Here is a 23,163-nt window from a genome sequence, read left to right as displayed (position 1 = left end):
TCTAAGAGGGAGAAGTCTGGCTTCTCCTGATTAAAGTAATAAGGTCTTCAGCCATTCTTATCATTTATTTTTTAGGCATATGGGCCTGACCATGCGGTGTGGTCATCGGTTTTCTAGGCGTGGATCGAGTTTTAGGCCTTGAAGAAGAAGCTGGCGTCAGTTTGATATACAAGTCAGTAGAGGCCTGAATACACCCTCAGAAGCTGGTGCCTGCACAGCGGCTCCGGACCCATCCAAGCGAGAGACATCTGCAGGTTCCATAGTCGAAGAAGCGTCTCGCTGCATACCGGACTCAGAATGGGTCTCAGTAGAGGCCTGCGAATCTGAAGTAGCAGGTATCATGGGCTGCAAAAGCGCCACACTGAGTACTGACGAACTGGTGACTAGCTTAACGGAAGTGTCGTCGGCAGCTTTAGACCTATGTGGTCTGTCTCTGTCTTTATCTTTATGTTTTTTTGGAATGTTGGTAGTTGGATGGCTTACCGAAGCCATTTCTGGATAACTGAATCGAGTACCGAAATAGTTTGATGCAAAAATGAACCGACGAATAGTTCAAGGATTGAATAAGGCACAAAACCGACAGCGAGGGACATCGTGATCTGGGCCTAAGCAAGGAATGCAGTATGAATGAAAATCTTTATGAGGTATTTGCTTTCCACAAGTAATACAATTGTTAACTTTTACTGACATCAGTTTAGAGCAAGAAAAAGGATCCCCAACGGGGTACTTAGCTTTTTTGAAGACTTTGGTTCTGAAACGCGAAAATGAAAATTTCAGGAGTCGGCTGACTGATACTTGCGAACTGCTTCTGCTTCCGGCACCGCACGGCAAGAAAGACTGATGTAATGGTGTTGGCTGCATGCTTCATACCCCTGACTACCTGACGTCATGGAAGATAAGAAAGCAACCGATGCAGGACCCTAGACTTTGATAATCAGGCCGACTGAGGTCTACCTGCAAGCAGATAACCCAAATGTAATGACTGCAACAGTGAAACATGAAGAACATCCACTGGCATTCTGAGAAGTAAATGCCAAACAGAAGAAGTCCAAAGACTGATCCCTGAGGGACTCCACTTGTGACTGTCCTCTTTGTAGAGGTAGACTCCCCAATACTAACTTCCTGGGTCCTGTCTGTGAGCCAACTGGCTATCCACCAGGTGACATATAGGTTTGCACTTAATCTCTTGAGTTTGTCAACAATGCCCGAGTGGGGTATTGTGTCAAAGGCCTTGGCCAGGTCAAGGTAGGTAGTGTGAATGATTCTGCCCTCATCCATTGCTTTGGTGACTTTCTCAAATAAGTCCACCAGGTTGAGTAGGCATGATCTGCCCTTGACGAAACCAAACTGAGTTGGGTCCAGTGTCTGGAGGTTTACTATTTTCTCTGTTGATCATCTCCATAATAATTCTTTCCATGGCTTTACATACAAGACTAGTGAGACATATGGGTCTGTAGTTTCTAGGGTCTGTAGATGGCCCACCATTGTGCAGAGGGATGACTGTTGCTTTTCTCCATTCATGAGGTGTGAATCCTGTTTGGAGGCTACAGTTAAATAGTAATTCCAGAGGCCCTGATAGGTCATGTTTCATGGTGTTTAGAAGGCATCTTGGGATATTGTCTGGGCTCATTGATGCAGTGTTCTTGGTCTTAGAGAGAGCATTAAGGACTTGTTCCCTAGTGATAGTAGGTGGAGTTGTATTTGATGATATTTCCTGAGGGAAGGTTAAGGGGGAGAGAGAAGTAAAGCTGGAGATGAATTTATCACCCAGGAGGTTTGCTATATCTTCTGGCTCAGTATAGGTGTCTCCATTTACAATGAGCTCTGCACACAATTGTGTATTGCCTTTGAGGTTGCGGACATAGTTAAAGAATGCCTTGTGTTTGTCCTTGGCCTGGGAGGCCAAACTTACAGTGGATATAAAAAGTTTACACACTGCAGTTAAAATGCCAAGTTTTTGTGATATAAAAAAACGAGACCACAATAAATCATTTGAAAACTTTTCCCACCTTTAATGTGACCCATAACCTATACAATTCAACTGAAAAATAAACAACTCTGTTAGGGGGGAAAAATATAAAAAAATAAAAATGTACAATAAGCTGGTTGCATAAGTGTGCACACCCTTAAACTAATACTTTTTTTGAAGCACCTTTTGATTTAATTACAACATTCAGTCTTCTTGGGTACACACCTGCCATCAATTAAAAAGACTATGATTAACTCCAAATAAAGCTCAGTTGTTCTAATAGGATTTTGCTGACATTTATTCAGTTGCCTGCTACAGCAAAAGCCATAGTTTGCAGAGAGCTTACAAAGCATCAAAGGGATCTCATTGTTGAAAGGTATCAATGAGGAGAAGGGTACAATAAAATTTCCATAGCATTGGATATACCATGGAACAGAGTGAAGACAGCCATCAAAAAGTGGAGAAAATATGGGACAACAGTGATGTTGCAAAGAACTGGACATCCCTCCAAAACTGATGAAAAGACCAGACAAAAACTGGTCAAGGAGGCTGACAAGAGACTTACAGCAACACTGAAGGAGATGCAGGAATTTGTGCCAAGTACTGGTTGTGTACATGTGACAACAATCTCCCATATTCTCCATATGTCTGGGCTATGGGGCAGAGTTGCAAGACAGAAGCCTTTTCTTACACAGAAAAACATCCAGGCCCGGCTAAAATTTGCAAAACAATAAATCAAGTGTTCCAAAAGCATGTGGGAAAATGTGTTATGGTCTGATGAGACCAACAGTGAACTTTGTGGCCACAATTCCAAAATGTACGTTTGGCACAAAAACAACACTTTGCATCACCAAAAGAACACCATCCTCATGGTGAAGCATGGTGGTGGGCAGTATTATGCTTTGGGTTTGCTTTTCTTCAGCTGGAATTTGGGGTTTTCTCAAGGTGGATGAAGTTATGGACAGTTCCAAATAGCAGTCACTTTTGGCACAAAACCTTCAGGCGTCTGCTAGAAAGCTGAAGATGAAGAGGAATTTCACCTTTCAACACGACAATGACCCCAAGCATACATCCAAATCAACAAAAGAGTGGCTTCACCACAAGAAAATTAAAGTTTTGGAATGGCCCAGCCAGAGCCCAGACATAAATCCAATAGAAAATCTGTGGGGTGACCTGAAGTGGGCTGTGCACAATAGATGCCCTCACAATCTGACATATTTGGAGTGCTTTTGCAAAGAAGAGTGGGAAAATATTGCTTAGTTAAGATGTGCCATGCTGATAGATTTCCACCCAAGAAAACTGAATGCTGTAATTAAATCAAAAGGTGCTTCAAAGTATTAGTTTAAGGGTGTGCACACTTATGCAACCAGCTTATTGTACATTTTTTATTTTTTGTATTTTTCCTCTATAGATTTGTTTGTTTTTCAATTGAATTGTACAGGCTATAGGTCACATTAAAGGTCGAAAAAGTTTTGAAATGATTTATTGGGATCTCAATTTTTTATATCACAAAAACCTGGCATTTTAACAGGGGTGTGTAAACTTTTTATATCCACTGTACCTCAGATTTGGCTTTGGTAGCCTTTACTTGTCCTTTGTGTTGTTTGTTTAGTTTGATGAGAGTGCTTTTATCCTGCTTGGTGATGCACCTCCTAATTTTTGCCATGAATTTCTTCCTCCTGTTATATATCCGATTGATTCTGTGATACCACCAGAGGGGCTTGTTTTTTGAGTTAGTTCTGTACTTCTTCCTGGCGGGTACAGCTGCCTCTATGCAGTTATTAACATGCTTGTACAGGGTTTCTGTGATTCCACAGTTTGCCATTTCCCCTGGTTTCTTAAAGATCTCTTGAGGGTGGGATCCAAAGAGCAATTACTTGCCCAATGGGACACTACAGTTGCACCTTTGCATGTTTTTGCAGCAGTTGAACCTCCAACCAGGCAGGTTTCCCCGTCACAGACCACATAGCACCCACAATATTCTAACTACATTTAATTGCAAATCTACCCACCTTCACAGCTGTTAAGGCAAGTCTGACTAGCTTTGTTTTCAACCTCCCCCAAGTGATCTCCTCCAAACATTCAATATCTGCTGAAGGACTTCACCCTGGTACTTAACCTATTGGTCTTGCCAATTTACAGCTTGGAATACCAGGACTGCTGAAGTACAAATCTCCTTCTTGTAATGATGCAAGTATCGACTCTACCAGTCGCTAGGAAAGGCATTCTGGACAGGAACTATCTTTGACTCCATAGCAGTATCTACAGATACCACAGCAAGATCTGCAAATTTTTTTTCTACAAATATTTTAAATGATCATGGAAACAACAGGCTGGGAGTTAGGTTCCAGGAATGGTGTGCTAAAAGACTAGAAACACTCAAGGAACTACAAGTGGCTTTGCAGCTGTCAAGCCTTAAAAGTTCTAGATATCCTTTCTTGGCTGACTAGATCTCCCTAGCCTCCCATATGAAGTGGTCCCCCTCAAAGGCAAAATCTTTCCAGATTCGATGTCTTCTAGAGGGGAACCCGAAGACAATGCATCCTCACTGGACCCTCATAATCCATGGGATAGAACTGTGGGAATTGTATGTCAGCTTTTCAACCCATTCAGGATCCAAGTAATCAGATTCTCTCAGGAGATGATGGACTCTTTCTCTTCCAAGGAAGGGCAACCCATAAAGTAGATGGCTGAGCCAGCATGTTCAAAAAGTTCTGGAAAAAGGAAGACATGCTGGGCCAATTTTTGCCAGTCTTGGCTGGGAGCCAGAGTGGGTGGGTAAGTGGGTGATGTGCATGGAGAAACACCTTGTATTTGACTCTAAGATACTGTCATGGCCTGCAAAATTATGTTTGTCTAATCCTCAGATGCCTAGGCTGTTAAGAGAGTAAAGGCAGCTGTCCCTGAAGCTAAGAGTAACAATCAAAGAATCTTGTAATTCTGCCATCCTTTTGCATGACGATGCTCCCTCCCCAAATGGGTGTCGGGGGTGGATTCCTTGAAACTGGCACTTTGAATGGACAAAGGTACAGAAACTTCAGTGCCAGAAGACAAGCTCACAGATGCCATGGCAGCTTCTGCGGTCCCAGAGACCTCTGCATTGATAGGCCTTGGGGGCCAGCAGCTATGAAAGTGCCTCCATGGAGGTGACACCCTTACACTTGAGGCCAAATGGGTAAGCAGAATTGTTTCTAGTCCCTCACTTTTTTGTCTCAGTAAGCCAGCCTCTCCATTTACCTAAAACAAAGCCAAAGAATACAGTGGATGTCCAATACAGTCTGTGACAAGAAGCATCTAAAAATGGTGCAGGCTAGCTCCTCATTACATTGGGAGCATGACAAAGCTCCTGGGAAGGAAGAGTCAGCCAGGCTGAAGAATGCAAAGTTTTGGAAGTTAGGCAGGGAAATGGATTTCATACCTGTGGTTAAGTTCAAAAATGTCAAGACTGCAACACTGATCATCCATATGAAGAACAGCAAGGAGGTATAGACTGAGGAGAAGAGTAAGAGGCCTCTTTCTTACTGTTTTTAGAAGCAACAGAACCAGAAGCTAAAGTTTACGAGTCATATTAAGATTCTGCTTTACCATGAAGGCTTAATAAAAAGGTACAAATCTGTTTTTTTCACCTCCTTTTAAGTAACCTCATTAAAATTAGCACAAACATTACAAAGTTCTGACTCATGCTAACAGCTTAAACAATACAACCTAATAACTGTCAGTATGAGTAAAATGCTTACTGCAGTCACGCTAATTAGAAGACTTATTGGTTATATAAAGCTAAATCCCCCCCAGTCCAATGAAACTAAAGAGCAGGAACTCCTTACAAGATGAAGAAGGTGCATTTAGTTAGTAACACATTTCTCAAACTACCAGTCATTTGTTTGGGCGAGACCCTCTTGGAGGATGTCCACATCACTGGGGAAATTGATGACAGCGCCCAGCTTGCAATCATCTGCAAACTTGATCAGCCACAGCCCACTGGTTTTGGCCTGCACCTCAGAAAAATATATCCCAAATAACAGAGGCCCCAAGACCAATCCCTGGCGTATGCCGCTCATTACGGGTCTACTACTTGAGGAGGCTTCCTCTATTTTGACTAGGTGGGTTCTATCAGTGAGCCAGTTTACTACCCATCTGGTAACATACAGTCTGATGCCTAGTTGAGAAGGTTTATCTATTACGCCTGAGTGGGGAATAGTGTCGAAGGTTATGGCCAGGTCAAGGTAGGCAGTGTGCATAATCTTCCCCTTGTCGGTGGCTTTGGTGACTGTCTTAAAGAAGTCAATCAAATTTAACAGACATGACCTTCCTTGATGAAACCAAGCTGTATGGGATCAAGTCTTTGGAGATTGCCAAAGTACTTGTTAATGAGGTCCACGATAAACCATTCTATAGCCTTGCAGATCAAGCTAGTTAGGCTGATGGGTCTATAATTTTCCGGATCATGGACACTCAACCTTTTTGTAAAGGGATGACAGTGGCTGTCCCTCCACTCAGCTGGGACGAAGCTGGTACTCAGACGTTGGTTGAATAGGGTGCCTAATGGTGCAAGTTCCTGCCTGAGTTCATGTAGGATGCAGTCTAGGATGCTATTGGGTCCAATGGAGACTGTATTTTTTGCCTTTGAGAGGGCAGTGATGAGCTGTTCCCTAGAGATAAGGGGAGGGGGCAGGTACTGGGGATGTCCTGATTTACTGATGGGGGCAGTGAGGTGAAGTTTTCGCTGAATCGGTCAGCCAGCAGGTTGGCTATATCTGCAGCATTTGTTTATGTAGTGTCCTTAAAAAGAAGTTATGCACTCACCATAACGTTCCATCTGAATTGTTGCTCTTCATTTATCTTCAACCTGTGGACACTTCTCTGTGCAGTGTCTTTCTCAACAGCGTAAGGATTTACTCTAGCTGAAGAGAGTAAATCCTGCTGTTGGTGAGAAAGACTTTACACAGAGAAGTGTTCACAGGCTGAAGACCAAATGAAGACAACAACTGCAGATCCACCAGTTCTGAGCAGATCTGGGTGCTACCTTTGAGATTGCAGACGTATGCGAAGAAGACCTTATGATTGCCTCTAGTAGACATGATCAATTGGGACTCAGTTTGCTTTGCAGGATTTCACTAGTGCTCTTATTTGCTTGTTCAGGCTAAGGAGATATTGCTTCCAATTGGGCACTTGCTCCTTCTTGATCCTGGACAGCAAATTTTTCCTTTTGTTATAGAGTTTACTTATTGCAGATGTCCACCAGACAGGTTTACTCTTCCTTGCAGAGTATGATTTCATCCTGTTGGGTATTCCTGATTCCATGCATCTATATAAAAGCTCGTATAGTACTTTGGATTTGATTTGGACATTGCTGCCAGCTCCTACAGAGAGGGAGGGGGCTCTGAAGCTGTTTATACCATCCCTCAGGAGGTTGTCATCAAGCTTTGGAGAAGTTTTTTTTGTTTGACCCTAGCTAGAGGAGGGTCGGGGGAGATGGTAACTTCGAAAGTGACCACTTTATGGTCAGATCCTTCCAGGGAGGATGACACTGTAAGGATGCTGCAGTAGTTACTCATGTTGGTTAATACCAAATCCAAGATACTGTCACCTCTTGTGGGGGTATCGACTAGCTGTTCCAAGTCATTTACACTGACAAAATCAAAGAATCTCTGGCTATTTGTGTTCTGGCATGAGTAGTTCTTCCAATCTATGTTTGGGTAGTTAGTTGTCCAGGATCATGGTAAAAAGTTGAGTCTTGATAGATTCGAAGAGGTCCAGACAGGCAGAGGGGACATTTTGAGTCAAACTTGGGGGCCTGTAGCTAGCTATAACTTGAATAAGGGTCTTGCTAATGGTTAACTGCACCGGGAGTGTCTCATGTGCGTCATACTGACTGACCAGCCTGGAGGTGTGTATGTCTTAAATATATACTGAAACTCCACCTCCTTTGGCTTTGCTACCCACAGTTTGGGGTCTGAATATCTGACAAGATGAGTAACCAGGTAAGGCTGGGGTGCTCTCCACAGCTTTGAACCAGGTTTTTGGGACTAGGCAAATGTCAGCATCTTCCAAGGTTAACATTGCTTGCAATGAGTGCAGTTTCATGTTTAGACTCCTAGCGTTTAGCAGCATGACCTTTAATTTGCATTTTGTTGAAATTTTTATATTGGTTCTGAATGGGTTCTTAATGGTACCACTTACACTGATCCTGTTGACTTAGCCAACCTGCTAGCAGATAGGTTCAGAGCAAACTTCACCCCCCATCCCTCACCAAAGGCCCATTTGACATCCCTGATACTTGCCCCACACCTCACATCTCAGAAGATCAAGTGTTAAAGGGCTTATCCAAGGCAAAGAACACAGCTTCCATGGGACCTGACAGTATCCCAGGCTGTATTCTGTGTCATCTCCAGCAAGAACTAGCCTTGAAATTGAGCACCCTATTTAACCATAACCTAAGTACAGGCTTCATTCCAGCAGAGTGGAGAACTGCCATTGTCATCCCCTTGCACAAAGGTGGTGCTACTACTGACCCTGGAAACTATCACCCCATCAGCTTGCTAAGTCTGATCTGTAAGGCCACGGAGTGTAATCACTATGGCCCTCATAAAGACATAGGCAATCTCCAAGCACTTGACCCCACCCAGTTCAGATTTGTCAAGAGCAGATCTTGCCTGTTGAATCTGGTTGACTTTTTTGAGACTGTCACCAAGACCCTGGATGAAGGAAAGTCAGTACATACAGCTTACCTTGACTTGGCCAAAGCCTTTGACACAATTCTCCACTCAGGCATCATCAAAAAGCTAACACAACTTGGTGTAAATTCCTATCTCATCAGGTGGGTGTCCAACTGGCTCAGCGATAGGACCCACAAGGTTAAAATAGGTGCCTCCATCTCCAACAGCAGACCTGTCACTACTGGTGTTCCCCAGGGATCTGTCCTGGGACCCCTACTATTTGGCATCTACTTCTCAGAGGACCAAGCAAAGACAAAGGCCTGTAGCTGATCAAGTTTGTGGATGACTAACATAGGTGCTGTCACTGGCTCCTCAAATTATGTTAACATACTACAAGACGGTCTCACAGCAACAAATGACTAGTGCCAAAGTCACAGCCTTAAGTTAAACACAAAAAAATGTATTATCATACCATTCGGCAAAAACACAGGCCCTACTGATTACCACATCAACGGCAACCCCCTAACCACACAACCTGTGGTGAGAGAGCTGGTTACACACATTGACAACAATCTCACATTCGACCATCATGCAGCAGCAGTGGTCAGACAAGCCTTTCACTTGGTTCATCTCATAAGTAAAGGGACTGCATCCAGAAAAAAAGGAGGTTATTATCTCTCTGTACTCCTCCCTCATTAGGCCAACAATTGAGTACATCGCCCCTTTTGGTATGTACCTTTCCAAACACCTGCACCAACTGGAAAGGAGACAGAAATAACTCACAAAGAGAATCCATGGACATCAACACCTGTCCTATGTGGACAGGCTCAAATCACTATCACTGTACTCGGTATCGTACAGATTGCTCAGAGGTGATCTGTGTCTCCCCCCTACAAGGCAGTCTTAGACCCTGCCCTATTAGAGATGCTCCAAATCCGCAAGTCTAATTCCTCATGCATTACCCAATTGAAAGGCCTACATCTAATATACAACACTAACAAAATCTGCTGGAGAGACAGGTTTGTCTCCCAGAGGCTGCCCCTGCTCTGGAATAGGCTCTCCATACACATCAAACAAAGTATGTCACTGACCCTCTTCAAGTGCAACCTTGATGAATGGATGGGAGACCACAAATTTGTCCCAGGGGTTCCACCTTTGTCTCTCACTGACAGGGGTGACAGGTGATGACTGAGGTTTCTTTTTTGGGGTTAAACTCTTGGCTAGGCTTGTAAGGGTCCCAGGGCCATTAGCTTAGTAACCCCTCCTATGATCCTATATGCAAAGTAAAATACAGTAGAACCATCACAGTCTAACAAAGTGTGTTGCATGCCAAGTACTAAAGGTTAATGGAAACCAATTTCTCCTTGGGTACATCTTAAAATTCTAACCAAGCTGACTCCCTCCACTTTCAAATTTTGAAATTGCAAATCTTAGAACCTCTAAATATCGAAGCCCAGAGGATCGAAGTTTTGGAATCTCGAAACTTCTCAATGGAGATCGTTGTACAGTGTGGAACAAGAACTTTACCATTCTCTTCACTGTAGTGCAATCTTGGAGTTTGTATATTTAAATAGCTGGGGGGGGGGGGGCAAGGGGGGCTTGCCTCCCTGCAAAAACTTGACTTCTGAAGTTTTAGATTTTTTTTTCCATTTTGAGATTCCAAAACTTCAATCCTCTGGGCTTCGGTATTTACAGGTTCGAACTTTTGGAATTTCGAAATTTGAAAATGGACACACACACACACACACACATATACATATATATATATATGTATATATATATATATATATATATATGTAAATACACACACACGCATGCACATACGTGTGTGTGTGTGTGTGTGTGTGTGTGTGTGTGTGTGTGTGTGTATATACATATATATATATATATATATATATATATATATATATATATATATATATATATGAGTCTAGGACTAATGCTCGACGACACGTTTCCACGAATCGGAAATGGCAGAGCACAGTTTCGGTGGAGAATATTTTCTAACATTTTTGAAAAAAGTTTAAAATGCAAGGGAAACTCTCTAGTAAAGTCTAATTTTGCAAGCTAGTTTTATGTTCACAATGTATTGACCACATAGTATTCATTTTCTGTCCTCAATAACCTTCAGGCTCTCTACTTTTACCAAGTAAGGACAACATTTGATAACAAAGACACAGCATTCTTTTCATAACAAATACTTATGCGTTTAACACCAAACTAAGCTCTATACTTTAAACAGAATACAACCTGCCCTATTACCACTTTGTGAAGTAACGCTTCATTCTGTATCACATGATAGGGGGTTCTCCAGCTACTGATAACATACAACGATGACCAGTTGATATATGTCTAAGTAGGCTACTATTTTTTCAGGGATAGCAGGTGAGACTTCTTAGCTGACAATTTCTCAGGTAATCAGTATCTAGCAAGACAGAAATCAAGATCCCAAAAACTTGCAATGCACTTCATCTAACCCACTATGTAATACTACACTCCTAGTTTTCCAGTGCTTGCCTGGCACCATGCCCCCCCCCCATTCCAACATTTTATATGACACGCAAGGCAATAACCTCAAAATGAGAAATGGTAATATACCACATCTGAGTGTGGCTATAGGATATGTTTTACCAAATGTGGAAGAGGAGAAGGCACTGTCTGGTATGAATCACACCAGGGTGGTAAAGTACAAGTCACACACCTTGTATACTACTATAAAAACACTGCTACTTAAAGAAATGTCAAACCTTTTAAAATAATGATAACTGTTTAGCACTCTTTCTTGTTGCTGTGTTACTACTGTGCAAATGTTGTGTAGACATGTCTAAAACATAGTAAGCTTGCATACATTCTTGTCTGTGTCAATACCTAAAGAGTACATTGCTGGACTGAACTTCATGTAAATGACAGTATGGCTGTTAAATTTTTAACATTTTAATGCATCCCATACGAGTTAATAAATTTTAGTTTTAATTCTATGAAATGACTACAAATCATTCTGTCACACTACAAGCAAGGTAAAGTGTATTTTTTGTTAACTTTTGCATATGAGCTTAGGATCGATTTTGCAATGGTGACAAGGTCAAATGCTTCCATTGTTTTAAAGGTGGCAAGTTCAAACACATCCAGTATGCTGATGAACAGCACTTGTTTTGGTCAGTAATTTATATTTACTCATGCTGGATGTGGCTTACACCTGTATAACATTGCATCAACAATCTGCATGCAGCCAGATCACAATAAATCAGCAAAGGGGTAGTAATCACATGCAGATAGTAAAGCATTAGCCTGCAATAAAGATCTCAAATTTAAAGGACAAGCTATTCAAGTGCTTACCTGTGATCTTCATTTGTCGCTATCAAACTGGACACATTTCGTAATATACCCCCACCACTTTCTATGATGGCTAGTGTGTTAGTTTGGCTTCTGTAGCTCAGGGTTTCAACTAAGAAAGCAAGAGCACCATCCACTGCACAGATGTCTGCTTTGTTTTCAGTGCAATGGGCTGACAAGTTCCATAGGGCACTCAGCACACTCTTCAGTGTAGATTCCTGCAACAACAGAAGTGTTTAGTTGGTTCATCTTGTCAAACAGGCATAAAGTAGAACTGCAACATCGCCAATGGAAAATGTCTATGTATAAGCAGCTTACACTATGAAGAAAAGCTATATGTTGTGGATCTGAAGGTTTATTAGGCTGCAATTCATACCCTAAAGCTTAAACTGCATTCCGCATGAGCCCAAGGAGGACACATAGCCCTTTCAATGCACTTATAAACAAATCTTTTTGAAGTACGCCTTTCAGTCATGTGCAGAAAAATACTTAAAGACAGAACTTTGCACATTTCCATGCAGACATTATCATAGCTTGCAAAGGCCACCTCTTCTGTTTAATAAAGACCATCTCACTGATATCCATGCAAACATCTCCCATTTAAGAAACTGCATGTACAGTTATTGTATGGATACAGTAACTGGATTGAAAAAAAACATTAACATATCTCTCAGCTTCTTAGCAAAAGAAATCTGGACAAAGACTAAAATAATTGGGGGACAAAGGCCCAAAGATAGGGTCAGATTTTAGATAGTGCTCTTATACACTTGGAAAGTTGCTATAATGTCAGGTCTTGCATAAGCATTCATTTTCTGAAAGATACGAAGTCTGAAACTCAAATATACATCATTATTTAGTGCCTTCAATCCTCAGTGATTTAACAGAAAACTACAAATTTTATGAGGAACAGACCAAAAATATGAGGCAAAAATCTGGACATTCTGCAAAAATATGGACAGTTGAGCTGTATGAACATTTGCAAAGCGTAGGGCAATGCAAGTGCCTCAGGAGGGAATACTTTTGGCCAATGGATTCAACAACTAAATAAAATTAACCAGACAACTTGAATACCAAATAAAAATGAATGTGGAGGACATCCTAAACACAGGAAGAGTGAACTTAACTGTTTACAAATAAACTCATAAATGGATGCCCAGTACAACTATGACTGATGCTTGTGCAGCCAAGGAATACATTACTAGCTGTTTATAGATCATCTAAAGACCGAACCCACACTGTGAAAGTAGCGGATTCCAAATCCGACATCATTCCAGTGACAAGTAGAGTACCACACGGTTCAGACCTGGGTCCTCTACTGTTTGGCATCTACTTCTCTGAAGTGCAGGCCAACACAGAAGGTCTTTGGCTAACAAAGTTTGCAGATGATTGCAAACTAGCAGCCATAATCGAAACTCCTAACGATGTGGACAAACTACAAAAGGGCCTCACTGAGACAGATACCTGGTGTCAAAGCCATGGTCTGAAGCTCAATGCCAAAAAGTGTATTGTCATCCCCTTTGGTAAAAACTCTGTACCCATGAACTACCACATAGGCGGTAGTCTACTTAATGCCGAAAATGTGATAGAGACCTTGGGGCACAGGTGGACAGTAGTCTCTCCTTTGATAATCACATCGCCACAGTGGTCAGGAAATCCTTCTACGTGGCTCATCTCATCACAAAAGGATTCTCATCCAGAAAAAAAGAGGTCATTGTTCTCCTCTACTCATCAGTCATTAGACCCATTATAGAGTACAACGCCCCTTTTGGTATGTACCTCACAAGACATCTACAACAATTGGAAAGACCACAGAAATACCTCACAAAGAGGATTACTGGCCTCAAACAGATGCCCTATGCAGACCGTCTCAAAAAACTACAGCTTTACCCATTGCATATCGCCTACTCAGGGGCGATCTCTGCCTAACATACAAAGCTATGTCAAACCCAGAGCTGTTGGACATGCTCCACTTAAAGAAATCCCTCCGAGCTACATGCTCTAGGGACCTAAACCTTGTCACCACAATAAACAGAACATGCTGGAGGGATAGATTCCTGTCCCAAAGACTTCCCATACTCTGGAACAGACTACCTATCTATGTCAAACAGAGCTCCTCATTAGCACTCTTCAAGAAAAATCTTGATGATTGGATGGGAAATGGGAAATTCACCCCGGGGATCACTTCTGTGGCTCTGCTCGACAGGGGCACAGGAAAATAATTTTCTTGGGTGGCGGAAGCCAGGGTACATTTTTTGGCTAGGCTTGTATGGGCCCTAGGGCTGATAGCCTAGTACCTACCTATGAACCTATGAGCTAAAAGTGATATGTTTACACATTTACTGTCCAGGTAAGCACACTAATCCAAAGAACCTTTTTAGGTGCAACCTAAGCCTGGAAAGGACATTTACAATATTAAATTGACAGTACTATCATAAAACCTTTTGTGACATGAATGTAAAAAAATACAAAACATATGCAAGACATACAAGACAGCAATAGTGACATATATAAATAGATACAGTAAGCAGAATGTATTGGAAATGGGAGGATGGGAAGGAGGAGTTGAGAGGTACTGCCAAGTAGCACAGCTCCACACATACATAGACACATTAGAATCTTCTTCTTCTTTCGGCTTTTCCTGGTTAGGGGTCGCCACAGCGGATCACCTGTCCACTAATGACTGGCAGTGGAGTTTTTTACGGTGTTAGAATAATATATTGGAATGACTGGTATGTACAAGATACTGTACAGGAAGGAGGAGCTGAGAGGTACTGCCAGGCACAGAAGTGGAATACTGCTAATTTAGGTACAAAAAAAAAAAAAAAAAAAAAAGAGGTCAGAAAATGAAAAGAAGTGTCTTAGTACAGGAGGATGTTCCAGCAGCTTCTAAACAAACCCATATGTCACAATGTAATTAAAGATTGGTGACTTACAAAATGGCCCAGTAGAAGTAGCACATAACCTGCTTCGCAGCTCACAAGCATATACAGTAAACAGTTCAAGGTTTTACCACATGAAAAAAAAAAATAACGGATATAGTAATAACAAAAGAGTTAGGCAATACTGAAATAAGCAATTCTGCTCTGATCAATAGGCTGTACCCATGAATTCTTACTATGGCAGTTTGACTTAAGAGCATAACTCAGTTTACAAAACCTGAGTAAAATGTTGTTTCTCCTGTCTTTCAGAGGGACTGTAGAAAATTGGAAGGATTATCATATTTAGGTAAAGTGAATTTGGAAGATTTTCATTACATTTAGGTAAATGAAATGACAATCTGCTTTTTCAGGACTCCCAAAGGATGAAACCAGAATGCTTTAAGAAACACAATTAATGAAGGAAATATTTATGCCTTAAACCAGAAGAAAATGGCACGAAGAGAAAGACTTGAAGTTGCTGAGGCACCTAAGGAAAACTGATAACTAGAAAGAAAAAACTGTACAGGGAAGTTAAGTATGGTACCAGCTGTAAATGTAGTAGGCAATATAGGACGTTATTTAAAGGAATTATGAAGGGGCCTAATACATCTGTGATAATGAAGGACTTGAATTTTGCAGTAAACAGGACAAGTAAGTTGTTTTTAAAATATAAAAAAGGTAGGGTTAGTCTAAGAAATAACAGTAAGCACTGTTACAATACAACTGAATTACTGGAAATTTTCCCTAGGAGTTTCCTATCATCCATCCCCTCCCCCTTGTCTGCTGACCATCGGACTCCTCCATCTTATCGTTTGCAACTCAATACCCCAAGGAAAGGGCTACCATACTGCACAATGAAGATTACCTTTCTGTAACTACATTCTTGGGCAGCTGGTGCTGAGGATGGCTGAGAGTTGACCAGAGGAGGAGCTCCTTTCCAAAAGGTCACAGGGCATGGATGATCCCCGCCCCAAGGCCCTAGTAATACCTGCACAGAGAAATCCAACAGGTTTGACCCAGTGACCAACACATGCTTCCATAAATTATCAAATTGTGGCTACTGTGCGATTGTGCAGTTTGGTGTGCATATGTCTTCACCCCATATTGCTTCATGCTTCAACAACCGCCTCTACAGGAATTTCAGTCATACAGAAGGTCAAGCTGAGCCCCTCTCCCTAGTAGGGATAAGTTGGTACTGGCCAATCACTCTCACGTTCCCCGGCTGGCTTTTACAATATCTAGACTGCTGTTCAATCCTGGGTCATCATGGCTGCAGTTAGGGTTTTCTCCATCTGTGCCACACAGCCAGCCAAGTTACTGGAAATATTTTGAGATGCAGCAAGATTCGTCTAAGATGGGCAAAGCATTACAAGTAGAGACCTCAAATATCAGTGTACAAGAGATGTCTTCAGTGGAAAATGCAATGGGACTTACTTAGTGGCTGAATGTAAATAAAGCTTGTGAACAAAATGATACTTCCGAAAAAGAAGCTAAACCAAAAAAAAAAAAAAAAAAAAAACACAAATTTGCAATAAATGTTAAGAATCGGTTCTTGTCTAGCTCTACACCCAAATACTGGAAGACTTCCTTAGTGGTACCTGTTCTACACCAGTAAAGATAAGATTTTATGCCAAAGACCCGCAAAGAAGAATAACTACATAACTAACAAACTTCTAGGACCTGGAAGAAAAGAACTGAGCCAAACAGGAGTTAAGTGCTTTCATTCTTTAATAGATATAAGAACTTCATCAGAAAAAAACAAGGAATGAAATAAAGCCTTGTACTTCTCTTTAAAAACAACAGCAGCAGCCAATAAGCATCATGTATAAGCAATGTAGCAGAATAAAACAATACTGTCACAAATGATAAACAGATATGCAATCTAGTAGGTGGAGTTCACCTGTACCATCACAAAGCACATTTAATATTCAAGTTTTCATTAATGCCTGGGGAAGCTTCGGCATTCAGAAGCAGCCATTTCAATTCTCACACTTCTAAAAGAGTTTCACTGTCACCTAAAAAGGAATCAAGTTGTTCCAGTACAATAAACTTCAAAGTTTGATATCCATTACAAAGTGAACTGTGTTTATCTAGTGCAATCCTTTAATCATTATGTCTGACTGCTGCTAAATGTGCTTTTATCCTGTCTGAAACTTTCCTGTACGTTTTATCAACATAAAAGAACTCGTGTGTCAGAAATACCAGCATAAACAACATTAATACTTTGACAGTCATAGTATCTGCAAAAAAGCACTTTAACATTACAATACTTGAAAAAACATTCTGTTCCTGTTCAAATGTGTTTACAAGTGACACACTCCCCACAAGAGAACATACCTGGGGGCTTGTTTCTGTTTTCAGAGTCTTTAATCAAAGACAGTTTATCATTCTTTTCAAAAGAACTGCGAAGACTTCGTTTTTTTTTTTTTTTTTTTAAAGAAAAGCTTGGGCTGTTGCCCAGAGCCGAAGCAAGTTTTCTGCAGCTCGTTAACAATGTCCCAGTTTTTGGAAATAACATTTCTAATAGAAAACATATCTACACTAGCCAGTAGCTGAAAGCTAAGTGCATGGTCAAGTACTGGAGTCCCTTAATTGTTTAGGTTCAAAGTCAAATCTAAAGATAAGTCTGAATTTGGTAGTACGTGTTAAATATCAGCAGAAATGTTCTCCATGAGCTGTCTTGGATAGTTTGTGTGTATTAACAACTCCTTAAGAAAATTACACTCTTGCAGGAAAACATTACCGTTACTTACTAAGCGAGGCAGCCTAATAAACTGCCTCCTAATACTGTTCGCTTTCATCAAATGTGGATGCTGACTAGTGAAGTCTAAAAAATTATTTCTGTAAGTTTTCTTGCAAAACACATTCAATTCCAATGAGTCAGCAACCAGAGTGATCTCAGTGTCCAGGAAATGGACAGCAGAACCATATCCTGAAATAACAAAACTAAGAAAATCAATGCTGTCAGACAGAGTCCGAATAAATGAATGCAGTTCACTTCTAGACTCCTACCAAATAAAAAAGATATCATCAATATAACAGAGATACATTTTAGTTTTGTCAAAACCAGGCAAATGAACCAAAGTGTGCATTTTCCATGCACTCAAAACTAAGCATATGCAGGGGCCGTTTTTGTCCCCATGGCAACTCCTCTTATTTGCTGATAAGCTTTCCATTAAAGTGGAAGAAACTGTTACACAGGACTGTGGACACAAGTTTACAAGTAGTATCTATTTTAGCACTAGAGAACATAGCATGTTCAGTCAAAAAAGGCGAATCAATGCTAGACCTTCTTTGTGTGAAACGTTTGTATATAAAGATTCAATATCCAGTTACAAACATCCAGTTCAAGTCTATGGTATCCAGCATGAATAGTGGATGGAGAAATGGCCAAGAATCACGTAAATAAAAATGGAGTAGCTTGCACAATAGGGTACAGCACCGAGTCACTGCACTCAGCAATCTTTTCCATTTCATTTTTTCTATCAGACACAGTGTGCTAAAGAGAGGGTTAACAGCGTCCTTGTGCATTTTAGGTATGCCAAGTAACTTGCCTAGACTGGGGTTAGGAACATGCATAAAATGATAATCTTCAACAGAAAGGCAGTTACTGAGTTCCAGATCAAACAATAAGCAATCGATCTCTTCAAACTGTGTATTAATAAAATCAAGATCTACCAGTCTACAGAATTTCAAGGTAGCCTCAATCTTAGAAATATACACATCCTGTTCCATAAACACAATCCCTGTCCTCTTGTCCACTTTCCTAATGCCTAAACTTTTATCAAGGCTAAGTTCCTACAGAACTTTAAACTCAGTGGTGATCAAATTAAACCACTTACTATGTTTGTTGTCCTTAAGTAGTGCACGCAAGTCACGGTTACAAACTTTTAAAAAAATATGCAGTGTGTTATGAAGTGCAGGGTTATAAATACTTTTACTTAACGCTGATCAAAGGTGTTGAAGGGTACATCTGTTTCAGTACCAAGAAGGGCTTTAAGATTTAATTTTCTCAAATACAGTCTAAGATCTAAAAGCAAGTTTCGGAGATTAGCCCTTTGTGCTGGTATAAATTTAAAACCTCTGATTAGGACTTCAAGTGTTCATCTCTAAAACTTCTGTAAGTACGACTGAACACTGTAGAATTATTTTTTGCCAAAGCACTCTGTGTACTCGTTGGTCATTCATCTTCTCAGGTTGCTCCTGGTATTCATCGTTCGTGCTCGAGACCTTCCACTCCCTCTGCCACGTCCCTTACTTTGCGAGTGACTGTGTGGTGTTAGTACATTGTTCAAAAGACCCCTGTGGTTTGGGGGACAAAAAAAAGTTTGTTGAACATTAGGTAAGGCAGCATCATTTTCTGATACCTCTGTAACATTGGGGGGAAGAAGTGGGTGATTATTATCCAGTGTTACAAACTCTTGCTGATTTGCACCCACACCCATGGCTGCATAGTCACTTGTGTTTACTCTCCTGAAATTTTGTTGCTGTGGTTTAAGTACTTGCTTATTTTTTAAGAGGGTATGCAGTCTGTCTTTGACACTGTTGTAGGTCATGCTGAAGTTTTTTGTCTTTTAAGATGTACAAGTGTGGCCACATGCCTAGTTATTCTTGGAATAATCCCATCAAAGAAATGCTAGTGCTGTTTTACCCAGGTGTCATGAGCATATCAGTCTCTTAAAAAGCCCAAAGAAAGTCGAGAAGAGTTTAACAGTTGATATACTTAAAGCAATGTGGGTCATCTGGGCCATACCAACCTCCTTACATGCCTTCAAGGGCAGTTATATAATAGTTTCTGAGATAACATTTGACAGCGAAAAATATGGATTTCAAATGGATTTTTCTTGATACAATTAAAGCCCGTTTTAAGATAAACCATTCTATCTTGATAAATGAAACTAATGAACTTAATAGAGACAGCTGAAATACTAGATTCAACTCTGTTAAAGGACAGCTCTTTTGTAAGGTTAAATGAAATAGTCTAACAGGTACTGGAAAAAACCATACTTGCACAAATTATAAAGATAATTCCTGGGTTCCCTTGTTTGATCACCAAATCCATAATTGCAGCAGTCCTAACTACTGTTAGAAAATGCAGGACTGTGATGACAAAAAAACAGGGACAACTGTTATTATTGAATAAAACCCAATGCATTTCCAGACAGTTACTGACCAGTTACTTATATGGGCCAAAGTTAACAATCTTTTAACAGTAGAAGAATATAGTCATTTATTTGGATACAAGGTTCTACAGATATGCATGGGGAACCAAGTTACCAAAAATTAATGTGAACCAAGACCTGGAAGGTGAAATAGATAATTCAATTTCAGTGTCCATATTAAACACCGGCTTACTATTCTCAAGGAAAATGACATTTAAGACCATATTGAAGCTAGTAACTCTAAAACTTTCTAATAACCTGATAAGGCCTTCTTATTGAGCTTGAAAGGGGAAAGAAAAGGCAATCGACTTAAGGGGGGCTACTATAAAGTGAAAGATTAAAATAATAATTTTGTCAAAACTTTTTTTTTTACAGTACACAGGAGACTTATGACATAATTGCTGTTTTTAATCTTTTAAAGCTCCCCAACTATTTGAATGCTATATGACTTAAATGATCACGAGACAGGTGTCTACTGAGAAGTGAGCGTAACCAAAGGCAACAGTGGTTTTCTGCTGAAGTCATGAAAGTATGAATAAGTTATCAGAAGAATTATTTAAGAATGCCAATTCAGTCATCATCATCATCCAGCTCTTTTTCCCCATTACTCACATGGGATTGCAGTGTTGTGTCAGCTCTAGCCATCTCTCTTGATTCACTGCCCCTTCTCCTACCTTCTTTGACAGTCATGCCTGTTGTAAGTCTTCTCTCACACAATCCACCATCTCTTTGCTGGATGCCCTCTTTTCTTCTTGCCTTCTTCCTGTCTGTCCCATATTATCTTCACCAGATTATTTTCTGCTTTTATGCACATATGGCCAAACCACCATAATCTGCTCTCTTTGACCTTCTCTGGAATTGGAGCTACTTTGGCTTCTGCTCTGATATCTACATTTCTTCGCCTGTCCCACACTGTACATCCTACCCACTCTTCTCAGGCACTTCATCTCCATCACCTCTAGCTTCTTCAACTGCTCTGCCTTTACTTACTGCCCAGGTTTCTGTACCATACAGCAGTACTGGTCGCACCACTGTTTTATACACCTCACTTTTCACCTTCTTTAACATTCTCCTGTCACACACTGCCTCCAACTCTCTGTACCAGTTGGCTGCAGCCCCTCTGATTACAGCTTTGACCTCCTCATTGAGACTTACCTTCTCCTCAACCATCCCTCCCAGATGCTTGAAGCTGTTTACCTGTTCCACAATTTTCCCTTCTATCTCAGTTCCCAGCTTCTTCTGACTTCCCCATTTGCTGACATTACAACTGTCTTATCTGTAATCGGTTTCATCCCATGCACCTTCAGTTTTGCATTCCATTCCATTCCATTCCCCTATCTTTTGCTGAACTGCAAGAATGCCAATCCAGTTAACTAACATAAAGGTGGATTAGATACAAATTTGAAGATGGGTAACCAGGCAGAAATTACAAGTTAGTCAAGAGGATGGGCCTATATGACAGTCTACAGAAGACTTCATAACTATCAGTTTCTCCAAAGTAGGGAACATGCAAGAACATGCCATGATGAGGTGTAGGAAAGGGAAGCGTTACTATTTTTAACTGTCTCAGAGACAGATGCATTTTGATCTTACTCCTTCAAAGGAAGGAAGGAAAACCTTGCTCCCCAGCTCCAGAATGCTTGTGCAAGGATAGTCTGCATGGGTGTCAGGCACACAACTGGTGGATGCCAGATGTCAAGTGACTTGGTGCCTGTCAACAGCAGTGCATGGATATGAGATTTCTGCACTTTGCCTGGTGTTGGCATCAGGCCATGTTCCTGAATGGTTGACTCCAACATCCATACAGACGTGTCCACAAGACTTCTAGCAACTGTGAGGTCAAAGGCCTTAACTTTGGACCCTGGCATAGGAGGACCATGTAGACCTTAGTCACTCTCAGCCATCGGGCTTTGCTGAACCAAGAAAAAAATGTGAAAAGTGTTATCATCAAGCTACTACCGGGTGAGTCAAAGTGCTTTTTCTGGGAATCAGACAAAACTGACCTATGACAGGGCAGTTTTAACACAATGGGATGCACCCCCCAAAGGTGGCTATCATAAGTGCACCTCTCACAAACCCTTCATTATCCAACATAACAGATGAAAAGTGTGAATCCGAGTTCTTACAACCTGAAGACATAACTCTCACCTGCAGACACTGAAAACAGATACAATGGCCTTTGAAAAGTAGGTACATTCAGCCAAACAATTTGGACATCTATTATTTAGCATATAATCTGAATACCAAATATCACATAACTCTTCCTCCTTCCAGTAGGAATGAGACACACTACTCAAAAACATGTTTAGAAAACAGGTGACAAAAATGACAGAAAAATATAAACATATTACCAAAGAGACCGTTTGTAAATGTTAATGAACTGCACTGCAAAATTCTGCCACAAATGTTCATTTACTTCTGCTTCTGAAAATGTGACATGTAACATGTGTATGATCTTTCTTTGCATTAATGATGCCACTGGTATATTTTGGCCATATCATACATATTATAGATTTGTGTGTACTAGATTGGTTCAAAAAATATGTGTGATGAGGGGGGAATTCAAAAAAATTATGTAAAGGGGTAAATAAAGCCTGAAAATATGGATGAACCACCAAAAATAGAAGCTTCATGTGCATGGTAAAATCATGCAAGAAAACAGGAACTTTCCTCCAATGCAGGAACAGTTGAGTGGTCTGGCTGAAGACAAGGATATAACATGTAGGGATAAGGGGGCCGTCTGAAGGACAGACACTCCTTTACAATATCACTATCTGCCTTCCAGTTAGTCACACTTTTGGCAGTGGTTCAGCAAAGGCCTGGGGCAGTGAAAGGGACCTTTTTGAAAATTCCTGTACTGGACATTTTCAGTCACCACCACTCCACATGTAGCATCCCCTACGTGATATAGGCCTCCCTGTGCCTAACTTTACATTTAGAAATATTGTAGCTGTCAGTATTGGATTAAACTGCTTTTCTTTATTACATACTTCTTCTGGTACCTCGGCCACACAAGCCTTCAAATCCTTAAGACAGGTTCAATACTTTAGACATTGAAAGCAGGGCTTTAACCCTGAAAAACATCCAGGTCAAAAAATAAATTGTGTGAATATCACAAAAGAAAT

The 23,163-nt window shown here is 40.8% G+C and overlaps 1 protein-coding gene across 7 annotated transcripts in view; it reads right to left on the bottom strand.

Annotated features, from left to right (window-relative positions):
- APC (APC regulator of WNT signaling pathway) overlaps positions 1 to 23,163 on the bottom strand; it is a 2,693,590-nt gene that overhangs the window by 55,683 nt on the left and 2,614,744 nt on the right. For all 7 annotated transcript variants that reach the window (XM_044064201.1, XM_044064200.1, XM_044064205.1 and 4 more), the window contains one exon: positions 11,962 to 12,176. In XM_044064201.1, the coding sequence (XP_043920136.1) occupies positions 11,962 to 12,176 (215 nt within the window). The remainder of the gene's footprint in view (positions 1 to 11,961; positions 12,177 to 23,163) is intronic.

The sequence above is a fragment of the Protopterus annectens genome, chromosome 2.part2 (genome assembly GCF_019279795.1).
Source record: "Protopterus annectens isolate FY-2018-M chromosome 2.part2, PAN1.0, whole genome shotgun sequence".
Classification (NCBI taxonomy): Eukaryota; Metazoa; Chordata; order Ceratodontiformes; family Protopteridae; genus Protopterus; species Protopterus annectens.
This window is presented reverse-complemented; position numbering and strand designations above follow the sequence as displayed.